Source organism: Dasypus novemcinctus, chromosome 11 (assembly GCF_030445035.2).
Source record: "Dasypus novemcinctus isolate mDasNov1 chromosome 11, mDasNov1.1.hap2, whole genome shotgun sequence".
Taxonomy (NCBI): domain Eukaryota; kingdom Metazoa; phylum Chordata; class Mammalia; order Cingulata; family Dasypodidae; genus Dasypus; species Dasypus novemcinctus.
The window spans coordinates 10410783-10433962 of NC_080683.1; the positions used below are offsets into that span (position 1 = coordinate 10410783).

Sequence of the window (23180 nt, forward strand, 5' to 3'; positions counted from 1 at the left end):
AAGATCAGAAACAAGAGACACAGGTATTAGAAGGAAAAAGTAAAACTTTCCCTATTTGCAGATGATATGATCCTACATACAGAAAATCCTGGAAAATCCACAACAAAGCTCCTAGAGCTGTTACATGAATTAAGCAAAGCGGTGGGGTACAAGTTCAACACCCCCGTTGCTTATAGTGTTTCAATCTATAAGCAATCTGAAGAAGAAATCAAGAAAAAAATTCCATTTACAACAGGAACTTAAAAAACAAATATCTAGGAAAATATTTAACCAAGGATATAAAGGACTTGCACACAGAAAATGACAAGACATTACTGAAAGAAATCAAAGATAACCTAAATAAATGGTAGGCCATTCTGTGCATGTGAATTGGAAGACTAAATACTGTTACGATGTCAATTCTACCCAAAGTGATTTACAGATTCAATACAATCCCAATCAGAATTCCAACAACCTTCTTTGCAGAAATGGAAAAGCCAATTATCAGATTTATACAGAAGGGTAGAGAGGCCCCAAATAGCAAAGCCCACCTTGAAAAAGAACAAAGTTGGAGGACTCACTTCTCAATCTTAAAACTAATTTTAAGGAAGTGGATTTGGCTCAATGGATAGTGTCCACCTACCACATGGGAGGTCCAGGGTTCAAACCCAGGGCCTCCTGACCCATGTGATGAGCTGGCCAATGCACAGTGCTGATGCGTGCAAGGAGTGCCATGCCATGCAGGGGTGTCCCCTGTGTAGGGGAGCCCCACAAGCAAGGAGTACGCTCCGTAAGGAGAGCCACCCCACATGAAAAAAGAGGAGCCTGCCCAGGAGTGGTGCCACACACTCAGAGAGCTGACGCAACAAGATGATGCAAAAAAAGAGACACAGATTCCTGGTGCCACTGACAAGAATACAAGAGGACACAGAAGAACACACACAGCAAATGGACACAGGGAGCAGACAACTGGCGGAGGGGAAAGGGGAGAGAAATAAATAAATAAATCTAAAAAAAACCTTATAAAGCTACAGTAATCAAAACAGCATGGTATTGGCACAAGGACAGGGAGGTTAAAGTCTTAAAATATACATGGTTTCTATTTGGAATGATGGGAAAGTTTTGGTAATGGAAAGAAAACATTGTGAACATAATTAACAGCATGGAATTATAAATCTCAGTGTGGTTAAAAGGGGAAATGTCAGGTTGTATACATGGAACTAGAACAAAAACTTTTTAAAAATCCATGGAACTGCACACCACAAACAGAGAATCCTAAGTTAAACCATGGACTACAATTAATAGTACAATTATAAAAATGTGCTTTTATTAACTGTAACAAATGTACCACACCAATGAAAGGTGTTAATAATAGGGTGGCATAAAGGAATCTTGTATTTTATGAATGATTGTTCTGTGAACTCACAATTTCTCTAATTAAACAAAAATACAAATAATTTCAAATAAAATTTTAAGGCCTATAATGAGACTAGAGTAACCTGAACTGTGAAAGCAAGACTAGGAACTGTGAAAGAAAGGAGTTCTGAATCTGTAAAAACATAAAAGTACAGTTGATATTCCACTATTTATCCATAATGATATTATTTTAGTTTTACTTTTTTTTCTTTCATGAAAATTTGGAATTTATTATTCGTGGTTTTCAAGCAATGAGTGCATATTTCACAGGATATAGGAAGGAACAGGAAATAGGCATCTGCAATTTATAATGAAGACTCCCACTGGCAGACCACTCCTTTCTGGGTGGTCTAGGTTGGCTGGCTGAAGGCCTGTGGGCAGCTATAAAGCACTGAAGATAACCAACATGGAAAGCTGGCCAGTACTACAGCTTTGTGGGTAAGCCCAGGCTTTCAAATACCCGTTTAAGTTAGCAGAGCTGCAATGTCAGACAGAGGTTAATGAAATCCCCCTGTGCTCTCTCACAGCTCACACCACCTCCCTGTCTGCCCACCATGGGAGAGCTCGGAGCTGTGAAGATGGTCTCGAGGAGGGCCAGAAGGGGTCCCACTGCAGGCCTTCGGCTGGTAAGCACTGACGCATACTGGTCTACCTGCACTACCATTCCCATTCGGTTGAGAGATGATGACAGGCAGATGAGGCGGTGCTATTTGCAGTCAAACTTATGAGTATTACAGAAAAGGTCTGAAAGAAACGCATTTGACCAGACACCAAAGACACTTCTTGCATCTCTGCAATTTTCTTTCCTCCCCTAACATGTTCTAGACTACTAGGGCTTCTGATAATGCTGACTGGTTCAGTTTGGACGAAACAAGCAGGTCAACAACAGCATCCCTCATTGCAACTGATCCTGAGTTTCATTCCTGTAATGGCCTTTCATGCAAGATTGGCCTGTTTCTTTGAGAATTACAGTTTCCACAAATCTGTTCTTCCTCCAAGGGGGAGGGAGAACTGATTTAAGGAGCTGGCACCTCCTAGGCAGTATGTTCCAGAATGCAGTGCCCAAGGCTGAAATGGGTAGCCAAATGTTACAAACTTTATGAATAGGAAGGTGGTTCCGTTTCTGAGATCCTTCTCATTGAAGACTCCTCTAGCTACGAAATTATGTACACAGCAAGCCCTAAAGTTATAGAAAAACCTGAGCAGCAGGTGAAAAGGAATGCTCTTCCCATCCCCCTCCATCACCACAATCATATATAGCCTACAGAACTAAAAACCTTGACAGTCTCAGGTAATACTTCAGCATTCTTAATTTTCAAATTACTTAAAAGTCACAAAACTATTTACATTTATATCTAATATTAAAAACTACATTCATAACAAAAGTTAAAACCAAATTATGCATTTTAGTTGAGCTTTAAACTTCTATACATTCAAATGATATCTACTCCTGCTACTTTATTAATATTACTCTTCTAAGTTTCCATAAGTAAGGGATAATGTTTAGGACTGAGCAGGTGTTAGGAAATTTAGGGTTATGGCCATTCAAAGAATTAGTAACCAAAACTAGTTACATTCATCTTTCCCATTCTAGTCATTACCACATTTTTAGGCACCAATATGTTCTTAGTCCAAGCATGAACAGGACTTGAGAGGGAGATGAAAAGAAGCATCTTTGTAGAGGCACAGAATTCTACTTTAGGTTCAGTGTGGAAGGGGCATCCTAATGCCCACAGCTGAATATCTGGAGTCCCTAACAAAGGAAGCTGCAGTAAAGTCACAGATTCAAGGATCTATTTAGTCTAACTATGATCTTTATTGGAGGTGGGTAAAAGCCTATGGGCCTGGAAAAAAGAGAAGAGGAAATGAGCAGTCTGGGTGAGAAATGCCACCCATTAAAATGGCAAGGTTTGGGATGGTTGATAAACAATCCTCTGGCTAAACATTACCAAAAACAAAAAAACAAAAACATAATAGCACAACAACAACAAAACAAGCAAATAAACCAAAATTAAGAATAATCTTTTGAAGCATCAGTCAGGCAGTGTTTCCCACTCAATATTTAAACTGACTTCTACAGTGGCAATAAGTCACTCTGGTTTTATTTAAATTATTTTCAGGCACTTTCTTGAGGTGAACTTGGCTAAACAGAGCAAATATGGCCCGATGAGTCCATGAAAAGAAGATATGCTCACAACTGAGCAAACCATTCATATAAAATCGAATGCCAAAATACCTGTATTGCCTTGGAAAGTATGAGCATCACATCAATATTATACAAACTTCCTCCCTGATCATACCTACCTCTAAATATAGAAAAGCCTTTAATGGAAAAGGCTTTGGCCAACTACTATAAGCATCCCATTGTGGCAAGACTGAATGAATTACTAAAATTTTCAATTCTTAACTACTAGTAAAAAGAGTGTAATTTTTTAAGCTAACTAGAATTATTATTTTGACTACTTCTGAAAATATAAACCATCCCCTATGTCACTCAGCCCAAGGCATTCAAATCAGCCAGGGTCCTTAGTCAAAGCTGGTTATGAGATGAATTAAGATGAGTTGATGGAGTAACAAAATGTCTGAAGATAAAATAACTATGTATATATACAAAAATATAACCGTCATACTTACCTATCAGCCCTTTCTCGAGAGTGAAAGTTTTGTTTGTAAACATACATTCAAAAGCCACAATGTGAAAAATCTTGTTCACTGTGTTGTGAGTCCCAACTATTCGAATATACCTGGGGGTGAAAAGAAAAGAAAATTTAATGAAGAAAATGAGCCTTCGTTGCAACCAATCCAAGGATAACAGAATAAAATACACCATGTAAACCTACAGTGTACCTAGGCATGAACTAAAAGAAACTTTGAACTTGATTTCAGACCCTGTACATGCTCCTGAGGGTTAGCTCCAACTGAGTCTAGAAGAATTACAACAAAATTAGGGAGGTATCACTTCCCAGAGAATTAAGCAGAACTGAGATGTGATTTACCTAGAAAATCAAACCAGGTACTGTTCAGCTCAACCCCTGAATGTCAGTAAAATTAAATGCCCATGAGACATTTATACTGGAGAATATCAAACAGCTCCCACCCTTGCCTTGTGGTTAGGAATGTGCCTGTGTACATGTGTACATACACACACAAAATCAAAGGCTTTTCAACTTAATGAAAGATTTCATCCAAGGAAGACAAATGCATGAAATCAATATTTCTTTCTTGTTTAAAAACCAAAAATCCACAGAAACTACTGAACAAACACTCCATGGTTTTACTTTAATAATGTTCCTAAGTCCTTGTTAGGAAGTTAACCCAATATACTTACGCCGGCCGCCCCCTTGACTGCTGGGAAGCCTTCTCCTAACCAGAGGAAGTGATCTGTGGAGATGACCCAGCCTGCTCTGCAGCTTCCCTCCTGACCACACAGATCTGGCATCTGCACACAGTGCAGAGTCTCACCGGGCAGGTCTTGAGCATCTCGGCCTTTTTACCCTTTTTATCTCCCTGGAGGCTTCACCTCCGACAAACAAGCATTAACCTTGGAGCGATGTGCATCTTTCATTCTCTGAAGGGACCTGACAGTTCAGAGGTTAATGAACAGACAAACTCACTCTTCTAAGCATTCACAATTCCACGGGGAATGTGCCAACACCATCTTCCTGGAATTCAAAGGAAGTACCAGGAAAAATAACTAGATTAACTAATAACATTTCCCCAAATTATGAACAATGCACACTGAAGGATAGGACATATTAAGTTAACAGATTTCAATTAGGAGATGACAGACTGGATAAGATTTTAGTAATATCCTCCCTCTGCTTGGTAAAACAACCTTCAATTTAGATGACATACTTTTACTTCTGAGTTAATCGCTGTTCACTAATTTGGTAATTTCCTTACATTTCTCATCACTCCACGTTAACTGTAAAATGTAAATGCTGATTTCAAAAATTCACATTAAGGGGACCAAATCTGGGATTTTTATATTATGGGCTGCTTTCTCTCCTGCTTCTTCAAGCCTGAATCTTGTCGCATTCCCTATACACCTCATTTAGCCATCTGCTCCTTGACACGAGCTGATCACTCATCTTCATAACCAATATTAATACAATCTCCTGGAGTGGCTGTTCAGTGTGCTCACACCCACTGCAGGGAGATACCACTCTTCCTGTGTGGCGAGACGAGGGCAACTGCTGGACTCACCAGAGCCCTTTGGTTAGGCAGGAGGCTGTCCCTGATCTGCTCTCTTGAGTCCTCAAGGCAAAGAGAAGGTCCTGATTTCACCAGGCTTGGGCAGGGGGAGGGGTTCATTTAAAATAAGTTCTTAATGATCTTGGAAGAACAGATTGTGTTGTTCTTTTCTCCTGGCGGTGACAATCTCCCCTAGTATATTCTGGAAGGGAAAGGGTGTGTTAAACCTGGCACCTTGGCCTGAATCTAATTTTGTCAATTTCCTTAAACCCACAGGAACTCAACCGGCGGAGCATTTTCAACCGCACATGGCAGTGCCGGCCAGAATGCCGCTGTCTGCAACCTTGGAGGGCACAGAGGGAATGTGGTTTGGTGGAATTCGATCGGCTCATTTTCTTGTTCTCTAGGTCGAGAGTCTGCCAAAGGAGAGAAAGCACTCAGGCTGCTGTACAGAGCAGAGGAGCCAGGGAGTGACCAAGGGCCTTTCCCTGTTCTCGGCCCTTCAGGTTAATAGCCCAGCTGACCTCAGACCATGCAGTAAATGATCCGTCCTTCCTCTTTCCTTCCTTCCTGCCTTTCTTTTTGAAACACAATTTGGAACCAGGCTTTCCAAGTTTAGATAACAGTCATCTCCCAAATTTCACACTGGTAAAAATATTAGGAATGGAAAAAACTGTGCACAAAAAAAAGATCCTATCCCTTAAATTCTTAGCAACTGAAGGTAAAAAGTTGTACAGGAATACCAGAACCTTCATGATACTGTTTGTGATAAACAAGATAATATATGTGATTGGAAAAGCACCGAAAGGTGCCTCCAGATAAAAAGAAGATATATAAAAGAAGATAATGTTATCTGTGCTGCACAATCCTGAGGGCAAATTGGCAATTCACCACTGTATATCACAGTTCCTGAATGGCCTGTTATATGTAATGCTCATAATGAGTCTAATTATTCTAGTTCTACAATACTTTCTAAGTCTCCATAAAATTACAGCATATTTTACAAAAATGGCATAAAGTCCTTACTCAAATAAACACTGAGAAAAATTTAAAAGGTAACAAAGTCAAAAGAAAGAAGCCATGCTTGTTTCTCTCAAGCAAAAAGACGTAAATAGCCTAGATTCTTTCCTATACTAAAGGTCTAGACCAGAGATGACAAATAGGCTTCAACTAAGTTCCAAATGGGATGACTGGGGCACTCTTGAGGTCCGTGTCAGGAATTCAGAGGCCCTGTCCAGCTCAGAGGAGGACTACCCTGATCCTTGAGCAATGTCTGGAAGAGGGCAGGGAGCACAGGTACCATCGTTGATCATGAGCATATTTTCTTGATAGGAAGCATATTAGAGGTGGAAGAAAAGTTACTACTATCCAAGCTACTGAAGAGCCAAGGGATGGTAGAGAGTTCTCTCTATTTACTTTTTTTTTGGAAAAGAAGGCAAAATTGGTTCTTGGTCATAAGACCTGAACATGAGAAGTAGATATCACATTATCTCTGTCACAGGAGACTCAGAATAAGAGGTGAAGCCTAAGACTTTTAATTTTTCCTTTTCAGCATCATCTCTCAAATGCACGGTCAGCCTCTGAATTAACCTGATAATAAAGGCAGTGTCAGCTAGTGACTTCATCAGTGTGTAGAGAGGAACACTGCTAAAAAATACAACAGATATCCTCTGTTCTCTCTGAGGTCCTCAACAGCAGCTCAGACAGCTGGAAGATAATGACAACTTAAACAGTGCTGAGGAAGGCAGAGAAGCACCAGACTGGCCATTTCTGATGAGGATGAACACCATCCATGAGTCCACATGAGCCCTGGTGTAACAGTCTGGTTCCAACATCGTCCCCTCTCCCCTATGTTAGCTGTTCTCCAGTTGCTAACAAAAACTGGATCCTGAACAGTTCACAAAACGGTGGTTGAATAGAGAAGTTTCTAGGAGCTATAATATTGTAGGCGAAGAGAGACTGTCTTCTTTAATAAAATAAAGTCCAATCTCTCCAAGGCTAGTGCTCTGAAATTTAAAGGCCCTATAGAGTTAGGGAAGGACATGGGTTTTAGAGTCCAACAGAACCAGGTTTGTAGGGCAGCCCCATCACTTATTAGCTGTTCACTCTGGAAAAGTTTTATTTTGTTTTTTTAATAACTTTTGACAGACTTCAGGGGATGCAGGCAGGGTCTCATCCTTTCTATGGCTCACAGGAAGCAATCTATATTCTGAACATAGATTACCTGGCTTTATGGTACTTCCTGTTTTAAGGCTCTAGGACTTGTAAAATGTTTTGAGCTGTCTCAGCTTTGCATGAGGTAGTAAGGGAAGAATCTTTTGCCCATATCTTTGCCTCCTCAACCCCCTCAAACCCCCCAAACATCCTTCCTTGGCAGAAGCACCATAAGTAGCAAGAATAAAGTAAAGTCCAGGTTGTTGGGTCAGGGTCACATCCCTCAGAAGTTTCATTTTTGTGCAAATTCCTGGAAGTGTGGAATTTTAATGTATTAAGAAAAACAGCATTTCTTTATAGAGAGACAGCATAGTGCTACGGCCTAGAGAAAGTATGCTTTGGAGATTTCACTGCATTCCTTGACTATTCTGGGAAGATAAACTCCCTAAATACTTAACCTATCTTTCCACCACTTCTTGTCAGGATGGTACCATATTTTATATCTAAGTCACATATAATACATTTTTAACATATTAAAGACAATTCAAAGAAACAGCAGCTTGTATCTTCACATTTTAATCCTCTGGTCTTTAGCTCTGTGAACCACAAGGCTACTTGTGTTTACAGGTATTCCTTAACTTTTGCCTCCTGTTATATAAAAACCCAACTTTTGTACTAAACAGATTCTACTATAAGATAAAATTAAATTCAGAAAGAAATATTTAAAAATAAGTTCTCAAGGGGTCAACAGAAGCCAAAATCCATAAGAATGATATTTTTTGGTAAACAGAATTTTATTCTCAAATTGAACTTTCTATTTTTGGGTTAAATAAAGAACCTTGAAAATTATAGTTAGCCTAAAACTGGTGCAGAAGCAAAAAAGCCTCAATATTTTGGCTCTTCCTCAGAGGTAGCCATAGTGAAACCTGAGGAGAAAGACTGTTCTTTGCTGTGGCTAGAGGCAGTCAGCTAACACAAACTTCAGCTACTGCATTCTCTAGAGACATGGGGCCACCTGGGGTTTGGAATCACTATTTCCAAGATTTCCTATTCGACCTTTCCCTTTGAGGGGATACTAAGAATGTACTTAAATAATTTTCTACCCAAATAGTAGGTCGTGTCTGCAGATTTCCCCGGTATGATATTTTCCACTAGTTGTGGGACAATGTTAGTGCTCTTATAATCAAACCACAGCCTGGAGGGGGAGTGACTTCACATCTTGTTGCTAAGGCAGCAAGTGGAAAACAGTTTACTGCCAGAATGACAAAAAGCTCCTGGAAAAAGCGTGTTGCAACAGAAAAGATTTGTTACTCTTTAGAAAACCTTCCCTCTGGTTGCTCGGTGGAGCTATACATTCTCCTCTACTGACTTCAGCAAAGGGCCCCAGCAGCATTTGCTTTTTTAGGAGAGGAAGAATTATTAAAAGCTTAAACACTCTGTGGCCACAGTTAGCCTAAGTAGCAACTATGGTCTCAGAGAACAGCCCCAATGCTATCTGACCGTTAGCTCTGCAGAGGGAGCAGTCATGTTGTAGCACCTCCACTATTCAACCTGAAGGACAAATGAAAGGAGAGTCATCTTGTATTTCAGAGAAAATTGATGCTCTATAGAAGCAAGTTTGTAGAAGGGGAAAGATGAATAAATAATTACGAACACATAATAACCTGGTGCTACCCAAACCAGAATACACAGAAAGCCATTTGAACATTAGACATAAATGTTTGTGTTGATTTTTTTGAGAGAAAATTTTGGGAATTTTAAACAGTAGGGTATTTTTCTTTTCCAAATATTAGCTATAACCTGCCATAATAATATGCCTTCAATATATAAAATTATATTTGTTGATACCACAAAAAGAATTAACTATAATATTTATATAAATTATACAAAAACTGATATAAGCTCTAAAATTGATTTCACTTAAATTTCCTGGTTGCACAGTTTCTAGTCAGTAGCCCTACTAGATATCTTGGGTAAATCATATATTTAACAAAATTTACCACATACCTACTGAGTACAGGAAATTGTGCTAAGCACTGTGAGGAATGGATCAGAAAGGAGGACATAAACCTTGATCCAGAAAAGATTATAGTGCAGTTTGGAAGGCAAGACTAAAACACATCAAACTATATGGCTCTTGACAAAACTGAGTCAAAAGAAAGACCTGGGTCTAGTCAGAGCGTCACAAAGCATTAGACACAAAACTGCAGGCAGGTTATTAATTTCTCTCATTCTCATTCTCCCCATTGGTAGGAGTAGTAAGGAGAATTTACATAAGAGCTCATTACCCAGTCACGTATGGTAGAACTTTAAAACACTGAATTTAGCAATATGAACTTTAAAAGTCCTCCCTGCTAGCTGCTCTGCTCTTGCCTCAAAGTCCAAGAGAAACAAAATGGCTAAAAGAGAAATACCCTGCTGCCCCCAGCTCGCCCCCAGCTGAGGCACAAATGATCATTAATTCAGCAAATAACTAATCTAGCACTTACTAAGTGCCAGCTACAGCTATTGCATGCTGGTGACATGGGATTCAATGATATGAACGAAATCCCTCCCCCATGGAATTTACATTTCAGTTGAGGAAGTGGACAATGAATTAAAAAAATCAAATAATCATCCACTGGTTGGTAGCTGATCTATTTAGCACAGAACTTTGTGGACAAACTTGCTAAACTGGGAGTATGAACAGTTATAAAACCTCCACCTGCAAGAATAAACAAAGGGTCAAATGGGAAGGCACAATAGTTTTTTCTAAGAATATAGCTATAGTGTAATATATAAGTATACCTCCTTTTAGATATTGAGCAAGACATGGGCAAAAATCTAATTAAAAGGGCTGCTTGGGCTCTGGGAAGAGGAACTGATTTGAATTCACAGAAAGAAATGTCTTATTTATTTCACGGTTTAGTTTCCTTTTCAGCTTTAGTTTTCTTCAGACTGTAATTTTGAAGGGATTATATATAGAGAAAATGAGAGGTGGAGGATATATAATGAAAAATGAGTGGGTGCAGGAGGGAGGGAAAGAGGGAGAGAGAGAGAGAAAGAAAATGAACCAATCCCTTCTTCTGTCTCTGTTATGTGCTAATGTGAACAAATCCCCATGTGGGAATAATGTTAACCAATTTTATTACTCAATAAAACATTTGAAACCAACACAAAGTATATTTTAAGAAATAGAACTAAATTACCAAAAGTTCAACATTTGCATTTTTTCATTAACTTTTCCCTTAGTCCAAGATGCAGGGGGAGGGGTGAGAATTTCATTAGTTTTATCTTTAAAATGGCTGCATTATCTTTTCCAGTTTACCCAACAGGCTGTGCATTTCCTTGAATGCAGACAAATGAATCTAATGGAATTGTGCACTACAGAAAAAAAACAGAAGAAAATTAAATTTGTTAGTTTTCCTATGAATCTGTTAAGAATTCACTTGCTGACTATGCCTCTAACAAGTCTGTTTAGGATCATGGTGGATAAGGAAAATTTCTCCCTTTTTTGAACCAAAGACTCCATGGTGGGTTTATACCATTTATTGTAACATAAGTTTTAAGGACTACAGGACCTCCCTTCCCCCCACCTGCCCAAGAGTAGAGGATTATACAGAGAAGGAAGAGCGGCAAGCAGGAAAAAGAATTTGCTTCTTCCAAAGTAAAATCTAAGAATCCTTCTAAAAATGTAAACATTTGGCATTCTGAGAAATAAGACAGGAATTGCCTAAGATAGTCTAAATAACAGAAGTGTAATAAAGAGAGCACAGAGAGTAAGGAATCACACATCTTTACTCCAGACTCCTAAGACAGTAGCACTGGAACTAAAATAATAAAAACTACCAACTTTTGAACAAATCCCACGCGCCAGACTGCTAAGGACTTTGCATGTATTATTTCCTTTAATGGAAAAACCATTCCTTGCACATTCATGCAACCAATTAATTAACTAGTAATATAGATTCACCTCCAGGCTGGAAACTCCAAAGCTGGGCAGAACATATGACCCTCAAAGCCTCTGTGTTACTTGTGAGCTATGTAAATTGTTAAAGCTGGAAGTGTGTGGCTGATTTCATAGTAGAAGCTCTACACTCTTGTTTCCAAATAATTTATGAAGGATCACTAATTTCAGCACAACTGATATAAGAGACTGTGGTACTAAACTCTGTCAATGCGTTAGAATTTTAACACAAGCAAAAAGGGGGGGCGGGAGAGAAAGATGCTACAAATGACATTACTTGGTGGTATGCAGAGTCAATTACTTATGGTAGGAGCTAAACAGACATGGGACAAATTTGAACCTAACAGCCTACCTAATCATTTTAAAAGAAATTTCCTCATACCCAAACCTTCAGCTTAAGAGTCCAATGCACAGGTAAAGTTCATTTTGAAGCCTACCCCCAACCCATATTTCTGGTGTATTTGCAGCAAGCAGACTGGAAGGTGGAATAGTTGGGCAAGATTTATTTTTTTGTTTTTCCTCCCCAAAGCTTCTTGAGAACTCAACCATTCATGATCTAGACATTACTGATATGGAATTAGTGCTAAGCCAGTGATCAGAAAGAAAACGTCAACCCTAACATTTATTAAAGAAATTTGAGAAAAGAAAAACTTGAGAGTGGAACGGACAGAAAGTAAAATGTGTACTTTGTAAGAGAAATTTCTTTTATTATTTATTTATCTTACTAATAGCCACTATTAGTTGTGGTATCTGGCCTCTTCATTAAAATGAAAATGGCTTATCTATTTCATCTTTTCACATTTTTTTTTTAAAAAAAGGTATACATGTACATAGTTAAAAAAATCAAATACTCTATAAGGTTTATTATGAAAAACAGCTGCCCCTCCCCCATGCTACATTTCCTCCCCTTTCCAGAGGCAGCCTTTTATAGTACGTTATTTTAGGATTTCTCTCACATTTATAATTAATATGCTTCTAATACACTTTTTAAAATTAATACTTTTATTTTTTAATCAGGATCTGTGCTAGAATGTGGGACTACAGAGAGGAATGGAGCATAGATTTTTCCCTCTAGGTAGGAGAGGGAGCTTACAGGCCATGGAGGAAAGAGATGCCTCTGAAAGACAGTATACAGCAATGTGGAGAGTACAGTGATAGAGCTACACTTGGGGTTTAATGAGAACACAGCTGAGGTACCAAATCCAGGCTTGGGGATCAAGGAAGGATCTTAAAGGATGAATGGGACTTTGACAGAAAGGGGTAGGGGGTATCCCAGGCAGATGAGGGGAGAGCATCAAGGCTGAAAAGAGTCTAGTGGACCTGGGAGATCCATCACGGAAATTCTGCGTTGCTGTAATGTTAACTGTGATACTATGGGGGCAAAGAGACAAGGCAAAGTGGGAAGGGTCACATAGGTGAGGGTCTTAAAGGCCCAACTAAGACGCTTGGACCCTTCCTGAGGCCCACAATCTCCAAAGGTTTTTGTCTTATGCCTAATGCACTTCTTGGTATTTCAGTTTTAGGCCTTAGGCTACCTATCTGCTACTACGGAAGATGAATATTTAGCTCTCCCCTCTCTTTACATGCACCTTTCCCATACCCCCGGTTTAGACTGTACTGTAACTTCGGTTGGCTCAATATTCAGTATTTATGTTACTATTATGTGACCATTATTCACAACTAAGCCACAGAGTATTTTCCTTTCCTGCACATGTTAAAATTTGTTTCTACTAGAGCTAAAAATAGTCTTGATTTTTTGTTTTGCTTAGTTTTGTAGAAGTTCAACACTCTCAACTCTCCATTAATCGATGAAAGCTCCTCTTGAGACATTCCAACACATCAGGTCTAGCAAATTATTCTTCTTGGAAAAGCCTTCCCAGGCCATCTAGTTGGTTTCATTCAAGTCTGGTTGCCCTCTAAGGCTGATGCAAGCTGTCATCCTGGGATCTGCCTTCACCACCATCATTTTAGGTATTCCCTTCATCATTCTCCTGTGCTAAATCATCTGTATCCTATATCTCTTGCCTTCTTCTTTCTTGATTTATTCTCTCATTTTGGTGGAGTACATCTCCCAGAAGCTTTCTGAGAAAGGGAATCTTAGAGGTAAAATTCTTAGGATCTTGGCTGTTGGAATATATCTTTAATCTACCTTAATATTTGCTTGGTAGTTTGGCTGGGTATAGAATTTTAATTTAGAAATAGTTTTCATTCAGAACTTTGAAGGTATTGCTCTATTGCTGTCTAGCTTTACAGTTCTACTATTGAGAAGTCTGAAGCCATTATGATTACTTGACCTAGTTCATGATCTGATTTTTAAATATATTTTCACACTGTCCTGATATAGACGTATATAGAGTTTTCTTTACATCCCTGGCATTCTGAAATGATGATGTGTCTTGGTGTGATTCTACTTTCTTCCACTGGGCTATGTACTCAAAAGGTCCTTTCATTCTGGAAATCCATGTACTTCAGTCTTGGTAAATTTTCTTGAATTACTGTTACTGATTTATCCCCTGAATTTTCTCTATTCTTTATGAAACTTTAGTTTTGGACATTGGGCTGCCTTATCTTGATCTACAACTTCATATTTTCTCTATTTGCCATCTTTTTGTCATTTTGTAATACTTTTGGGAAGAGTTATTTAGCTTTATCATCTATGCCTTCTACTGAGTTTTTAATTTCTGCTACAATATTTTAAATTTCCAGCTGTTCTTTTTGTTCTGTTTCTCTTTTACAACATCATCTTCTTGGTCTAGGATTGCTATATCTGTTCTAATCTCTCTTAAAATAGCAATGATATTTTTTAATGTTTTCATCTCCCTACATAGATTTTCTCCCCTGTTTTGGTCTTTATGTTTCGTTTTGGTTTCCAGAGAAACTGGCTGTCAAGGAAGTTATTGGGAAAGAAACCAGAAATATGCCTGGAAAGTTGGAGCATATAGTGAAGCTTATAATCTTTTAGTTTTAGTTTTACTGTAGGGTTATCTGAATGGATCAACTGTCAGGAAATCGCTACTTTCAGAACATTTAGCTCTTTCCTCTTGGGCTGGTCAGATTACCTAGGAAGATTTTCTAGTTCCGTGCATGAAGACCATGGGTCTGACAGCTAGAGTTCTAGAATCTAAGTGGCAAAACAGGGCAAGGGTGCTTGTGTGTTGTTGCGGGGATGCTTGGGTACTAGACTGTAGAATTTCAGCATGTGAGCGTTTAATTTAATTTAACTGTGGTATATTATCTTCTTCAACTATGCATGGTATCTCCCAGTTTAGAGATCCTTTGTTTTACCTTAATCAGAGAATAAATTTCCATTTTTCCATCAGGATGGGAAAAAAGCAGTCTAAGTTGAGTGAAGTGGGGGAGGGAGGTCTAGAGTTCATAATTGTTTCATAAGCAGATAGTTAAACCAATCCTCCTCATTTAGGCCCTTCTTCCCCACATCATTCATCACAGCTTCAGAGGTGTCTGGTGCCTCTAATTCCTAAACCTTTGAGGATTTTGTGGCTTAGGATTCAGTTTTCTTGGGCCTACTACATCATTATCACTTATTCATGTGCTTTACAGCTTCCTCTCCCATGGTTTTGCCTCCTCTCCCATTTTCTTTATCCTTGTGGGTTTGTGCTTAAAAGAAAATCCCTTTACTGTCATTTTAGTGGGGTTTTGTTGTGAAGGTAATGAGAATCAATGTGTGTTCAATCTGCCACCTTTCCCTGAAAACTTAACAATTTTTCACAAGAATATGTCTGTCCATCCCTGTGGTTATTCCTGAAACGATAAAGATCTTTGCTGGACTGACTTACTGAGTCTGAAACTTTGGGTCTTCCAAGCTGCTATGGCCACAAGGATATAGCCTCTAAAATAGTCTGGCTTGGGACAATATGAGACAATTATACAGGAGATAATAACCTTTCTTTCCTCATTTCCTTGTCCTTCTTCAACCTGAGAGTTAAAACGCTTTAGTTCTTGTCTTGAAATAACATTTTTACCTTATTGCTACTCCTCGATCCTCCACTTTGTCCCATTCCTTCAACCTGGTCTTCACATGGCTGCCTCAGATTACGCAGCTATTTTATCTTCTGGACTGGATTTTCACTGATTAAAAGTCCAAACAGGGATGTATCCAGACAATCCCATAAATTATCACCATTGTGCAGAAAGATTCAAATCATTCAGTGATTCTGTTAGCCACAGCCTTCCTCTCTCCAAAGGAAAGGGGGATGGACATTGGTTCCCACTGAGTAAAAATAATTCTGCTCCTCCTCACACTCAAACAGCTGCACAGACAGCATTGGCTGCTCTGTTTATCTTGCTATCTGTGGAAAAACACCATCTCCTCCCCTTCCGGCTCTCTCCAGAACAATCACCATGCTCCACATGCAGATGGAATGATTTAGACCCTCTGGAGAAGAGTCAGGCTTGTCTGGTGTTCTTCCTGCACACTTACACTGTACCCTTCTTTGGCTGCTGTCGTACAACCCAGTTGGTTCAGATAACAGCTGCTGGGCCAGACCTGATAGATTCAGCTGTGGGTCCCCTGGAGGCTTCCTAAAGCCCCAGCTCAGCCAGCTGCATCTAAGCAGAGCCACGGAAAGCAAGTGCTGAAGTAGGAGAGGGTACATACTGTACATCCTCTTTAATCCTTGGAGTTATTACAGCAGCAGCAGAAAAAGGGGAAGGAGGAACAAAGAAATGCCTTACAGGCATGGGGAGCAGGCTGGCCAAAGGTTCTAAATCAGAAAAGTGGAAGATGCAGGTGAGGTAGGAAGAAAGCTTTCAACAAGGGTCCATTCAATTTTACAGCTTACTCCAGGGAATCCAAGGAAAAAAGCTCTGGTTTTTGGTTTCTTTGTTTTCCTGGGCCATTCAATGAGTCAGACAGGATTTAAAGACAATAGGAAATGATTTCAACTGATGGTGAACTTTTTGTTAAGCTAAGGAAAATTAAGTTAAATGCTTGGGGTGACCGACCATCCACTTTTGCCAGGACTATCCTGGTTTTACCACTGAAAGACCCACATGCTGTTTAACATTTCAGTATCAGACATACCAGGACAGTTGCACACCCTATGTGACCAGCAGTCACCTCCTATTCGGGAGCCTATGTGAAGCTGGGCTATATTCATATTCTGCACAGCACCTTCCTTATCTTCCAGGGCCGCTCCTGCTACACAGGTGCTCTTCAGTCTACACCATGTACAGTCTAACAGACAAGGGCATTAAAAGGCTATTTTGTGCTTGACTCTCAGTGGAAAAGGGAACTGTGTCATTCAGAGTTCTCCAAGCTTCCTTTCTGGAGTCCCTGTCAGAATTACAGGTCCACTAGCCCTCATAGTTTAATCAAAATGATCATGGCAGAAACTGAAAACATGGTTTGTCTTGGTGCCAGGATTAATAGTACATCCTTCGTAACTTTAAAATGCTGAACTGTGAAAAGAAGGAAGCCACACACACACATACACACAAAATCAATTACACCGGGGCTGATAATTCAGTATGTGGATTATCAGGCTCTTTGCTCTGCTTTCCCCTCTCTCTTGCACCAGTCATTAGGCCATTTCACTGCTCATTAGCAGGGAACAGGAAAAAGGAAAGGAGGAGGGAAAGTCAAACTAACCAATATTTCTTTATATGAGCAGATTTTCTAGGGAGGGTAGTCAAACCATTGTTTCAAGAGTTTGTCTGGTGGGGAAAGAGAGTTGGGAATTGGGGGTTGCCTCCACTAACCTGTTCAAGTGTGGAAGGGGTGTGGATCAGTGATTTCAACCCTGGATGTACATAAGAACTATCTGCGGGACTTTAAAAGTATATGGATGCCTGTGCCCAATACCTAAAGATTCTGATTTAATTGGACTGATGCAGAGATTCTAGTGTATAGCCAGGGTTGGGAACCATTAGTCTAAATCATAATAAACGCCTATAGTTATACATAATTAAAAACACACAGTCCAAAAAGCAAAGATTAATTATTTTTTAATTATTTAATTATTAGTGTTCTCCTGGGTTACTGGACTGCTGACTACTTTTTTACTGTATCTCCACTCACTTTTCTGACTCTATTACTAGGTAATAAGAAAAGCCCTATGTTTGAATCATGAGTCTTCTACAATGTCCTTTTAGTTGTCCAAGCCTTCCTCATGTTGTTTCTGCTCCTGGACATGGCCCTCTCCTTGCTGCAGTTGTGAACCCTTACTTTTCCTGTACAGCCCAGCCCAAATGCCACATATGTTACGCAGTCTCCTGCCAGTATGGATTCACCTAAAGTATTCATTTCTCGTTCACTGGTGCTCACGTAACTTATATTATAGCATATCTCACCTTGCAGGACAGTTACGTATCCACTTTTCTGCCTCTCCTACTGTGCTCTGATCTCTCTGAAAGCAGAGATCTTTCTTGTTCATTTTCCTTTTCAGAATATAAAGTATGATTCCAGCTCATTGAATGCATTCAAATGCTTGCTGAATGAATGAATCAATGTGAATTTTAAAAAAGGTACTGATTATAAGAACTTTTAAGAATTTTAACAGATTATTGAAATTCATCAAAACAGACAATATTTATATGAAATTACTTGTTGAAAGAGTATATATAAATTTACTCCCAAAGAACAAAGACTCTCCCTGTATTTTACAAAATATGAAACTAGACACTTATGGCTTATTAAATACAGATCTCATTTAATAGCCAAAACAAACAAACAAAAAACAAATTGGAGAAGTCACATTTCCCAATTTCAATACTTACACAAAACTATCAAGCTATCAAAACAGCGTGAAACTGGGATAAGGATAGACATACTGACCAACGGAATAGACTTGAGAATCCGGAAATAAACATGCCTACAGCAAACTGATTTTAAACAAGGGTCCCAAGACTATTCAGTAGGGAAAAAACAGCTTCTTTAACAAATGGTGCTGGGATAAGCGGATTTCGAAAAATAAAAGAACGAAACTGTATCCCTAAACATAATGACCTAAAAATAAGAGCTAAAACCATAAAGAAGAAAATACAGGGGTAAGTCTTCATGAGCTTGGGTTTGTAATGGATCTTTAGATGTGATAAAAAGCATGAGCAACAAGAGGGAAAAAAGATAGAAATTAGATTTGATCAAAGTTAAAAACATTTTGGGATGGTTAGGCTAATGTTTCAACTGGCCAGGTAATTGTGACCAGTTGTTTGGTCAAGCAAGCACTAGGCTAATTGCAATACAAGGACATTTACGGACTTTAGTCATCAATGAGTTAACCACATAGATGGCTGATTACAAACATAATCAATGAGGGAGATTGCCATCAGCAACGAGTGATACTTTATCCAATCAGTTGAATGCCTCAAAAGGAAAAGTGATTTCAGCATTCAGAGACAATTTCCCAGCTCATCTTTGGACAGCCAATGTTTCCTAGAAACTCATCAAGGACTTTCACTGGACCTTAATCAGAGTTCCTGGTTTGCAGCCTGCCTGTGGAATCTATACTTGTGCATCCCCACAGTCATGTGAGAGAATTTTATAAAATCTCATACTATTTACAGATATCTCCTGTTGATTCTGTTTCCCTAGAGAACTCTGTACATCAAAAAAGTAAAAAGACAACCTACAGAATGGGAGAAGATATTTGCAAATCATTTGCTGGATAAAGATCCAGAATCTAAAAAGCATTCTTATAACTCAACAACAAAAAGACAAACAACCCAATTAAAAAACAGACACAGAGTTGAATAGATATTCTGCCAAAAAGATAAAGAAAAGTCCTTTTACTTTTTACAAACACATGTAAAGATGCTCAACATCATTAGCCATTAGGGAAATACAAACAGAAACCACAGTGAGATACCACTTCACACCAACAGAATAGCAATAATAGTTTTAAACACATACACACATACAAACACAAACAGAAAATAATAAGTGTTGGTGAGGATGTGAAGAAATAGTAGTTGGGCATGTAAAGTGGTTCAGCCACTGTGGAGAACATTTGGTGGTTTCGCAGAGTTAAACAGAGAATTATCATACAACCCTGCAACTCCACTCCTAAGTATACTGCCAAAAGAATAGACAACAGGCACTTAAACAAATACATGTGCATGCAAGTTCTTAGCAGCACTAGTCCCAACAGTCAAAAGGTGAAAACATCCCAAACACCCATCTATGGATGAAGGGGTAAACAAATTATAGTATATAAAAAAATGGAATATTCAACCATAAAAAAGAATGAAGTACTGAAACATTCAACATTGTAGATGAACCTCCAAAACATTATGCCAAATGGAAAAAGCCAGATATAAAAGTTCATATATTGTATGATTCCATTTATATGAAATATCTAGACTAGGTAAATCCACAGAGATAGAGAGTATATTGCTGGCTGTCAGGGGCTAGGGAGAAAGGAATGGGATATGACTGCTTAGAGGGTACAGGGTTTCCTTTCAAGGTGGTGAACATGTTTTGGAACTAGACAAGAGATGGTGGTTGCTTAATACTGTGAATGTATTGAATTGTTCACTTTAAAATTGTTTGGTACCAAAGTATTTTACATATTAGTATACTGTAGATGATTTGAAAAGTTTAGAGAATAGAAAATACACATTAAAAAAAAAATAAAATACACATAAAACTCACATAATCCTGCTACCCGCAAGCAGCTACTCACCGGTATTTTGGTATAATTCATCTAAACATTATTCTACATGTATTTAATTTTAGGTTATGTGAATTACACCTTAACTTAATAATTTTTTTTAAAAAAAATCTCATTTGGAAAGTGTTTCTTTAAAAAAAAAAAACCCACAATCCTTTTTTTACAAGGTAGCCATATACTGGTGGAATAACATTACAATGTGCAGATTCAGGAATGAGGCAGCAGGATTTGGTAAGTATAGAAGAGGAAAGGAAAACGACTAGAAGGGTTTTAAGTGACAACTGTCAGCAGATTGCTTATAAACACAATAGAATTAAATAACCATGGGATATGATGGCCGAGTTACTCAAATATCATCAGATAGGAGAGGTAAAAATTCCCCTCTAGAAGAACATTATCGAAATCTGGCTTTCACTCATGGGAGACTTAGTAAAAGGAGAGAGTGGCCCAGAAATGACATAACTAAATGATCTAAGAGAGGATGATGAAGGAAAATTTTTTAAAAATCAGGACTTTCCTTATTGCTGCTATGAGAAGGTATATATTGCCTACATCTATGGAATTCAACAGTACTTAAAAAAAAGTTACTTTAACTCTGAAAAGTCTGCAGGTAATACACTCCAATTCTATTGGGATATTATGCTTATCATGAAACTCTGGGAAGATATAACTAGGAAAAATGGAAAGGGAAGAGATAAAATTATTTATGTAATCAGAAAAATAAAAATAGAAAAAATAAAATGGCTTAAGAGGCATATTACAAGAAGTAATGGGAAGAAATTAAGAAAATGGTGAAATTAGGTTGCATATCAGACATTCTCTCAGCATGATTTTTACTGCAGTGTGAAAGCATCTTCTGGAATAATAATGCTAATTTTAAATGCCCTCTTAATAAAATGTTCAGGTTGCTATAGCCTATTAGGCAACAATTAAAACCTTGTGAGCTCTGTCACCCTTATCTCACCAGGTCTGTTATAGTATGGCTGTCACAAGGAATGGGGGGTTTTGAACCCTGGGCACTTGGAGGTTGCTTCGGCCAGGTAAAAGAAGGAAAACCCATCACTCAAGTCATTTAAAATTGGACACAACACTAGAGAAAATTCAATGGAGCTGGGTGGTATGCACTAGAGAACCTAATGTAGCATTAAAAAAACAACATATTCATTGGTGCCAAGGGACATTTGGAGGACACTGTATAAATTTGGGGCTCATTTTGCAGGAATGAGTGACAACAGTCCTTAATTTACCAGTGACTCTATACACACAGGAACTCCCTCCTAAAAATATTAAGAAAAGCACTGATGACCTGAGAAAGAGCTTAAATCTCCAGCTCACAAAATGATTTCCTTTTCTTCCTTCTTTGTTCAGTGATGATGATGTCATCATCCACCTGTGGTTTGTTATTTTTATATGGACACAAAAACAGATAGAAAATGCATTAAAGTGGCGTGTAATTTTCCATGCAAATGCTTTCTGACTAGCAAGAGTAGTGTTTTATGATTAAGTAGAAATTGGTTATTTGCTTTAAATATTTATGATAAAATGTTTAGAATTAACATTTAAGTGATTTAATCCACAAGATAAAAAACTGCAATATCCCTTGCCTGACCTTGGCAGCTAATGTGATATGGCACCTATGTTACCTTAGCTGCAGAAGGGCTTTGTGTAATAAATCACATCCACAAAGAGCAATTAAATGGTTTTGTTCCTAGTTCTGATAGTAAACCAAGGTAACCAAGAGTAAATCCTTTAACCTTACTCTTTTTCAGCTCTTCTAACAGAATCAAACAGAAAATACTGACATATATAGACTAGAGAAAAACTAAGTCAAACAGGCTGATGAGTAAGACAAGGTCCTGTAGGTTTTTTTTTTTTTAAATATTTATTTATTATTATTTTTAATTACATTAAAAAATATATATGAGGTCCCATTCAACCCCACCGCCCCCGCCCCCCACTCCCCCCACAGCAACACTCTCTCCCATCATCGTGATACATCCATTGCACCTGGTAAGTTCATCTCTGAGCATCACTGCACCCCATAGTCAGTGGTCCACATCATAGCCCAGACTCTCTCACGTTCCATCCAGTGGGCCCTGGGGGGATCTACAGTGTCCCGTAATTGTCCGTGAAGCACTATCCAGGACAACTCCACGTCCCGAAAACGCCTCCACATCTCATCTCTTCCTCCCGTTCCCCACACCCAGCAGCCCCCATGGCTACCGTTCCCACACCCATTCCACATTTTCTCTGTGGACATTGGATTGGTTGTGTCCATTGCACACCTATGTCAAGTGAGGGCTTAGATTGCACATGGGTACTGGATGCACTCTTCCCGCTTCTAGTTGTAGACACTCTAGGCTCCATGTTGTGGTGGTTGACCTTCTTCAACTCCATGTTAGCTGAGTGGAGTAAGTCCAATAAGTCAAAGTGTAGGAGCTGAAGTTTGTTGAGGCTCTGGGCCTGGGTGTCATATTATCAGTCCAGAGATTCAAATCCCCTACATATATCTTAAACCCAGCACCAACTACAATTCCAATAAAGTAGCATGCAAGTCTTGTGAAAAGAGATCCCCTCTGAGTCCATTTCCATCACGCAGAAACACCAGCTCCAAAGAAGGGCCATCTGTCATGGCAGTGAACCCCTTCTGCCATGACCATAGAACCCGTGGGTCTCTTTATCCCTCAAAAGAACCAATACCTGGGGTTGTATCTACCTTATCTGTCTCTTAGACTCTGTTCAGTTGTACATAGGGCTATTCCTTCTGACAACCTCCAGACTCTTTTTTAGAGACTCACAGCCTTATAATCTCATTTCTCCTTTCCATTTCCCCCTTACATTAGGTCAAACCGCTTCCCGAA

At 38.8% G+C, this 23180-nt stretch overlaps 1 protein-coding gene across 2 annotated transcripts in view; it reads right to left on the reverse strand.

Annotated features, from left to right (window-relative positions):
• Nucleotides 1-23180, reverse strand: part of BTBD9 (BTB domain containing 9) — a 475382-nt gene that overhangs the window by 155531 nt on the left and 296671 nt on the right. For both annotated transcript variants that reach the window (XM_004460278.5, XM_071218440.1), the window contains exon 7: nucleotides 4030-4139. In XM_004460278.5, coding sequence (XP_004460335.1) covers nucleotides 4030-4139 — 110 coding nt within the window. The remainder of the gene's footprint in view (nucleotides 1-4029; nucleotides 4140-23180) is intronic.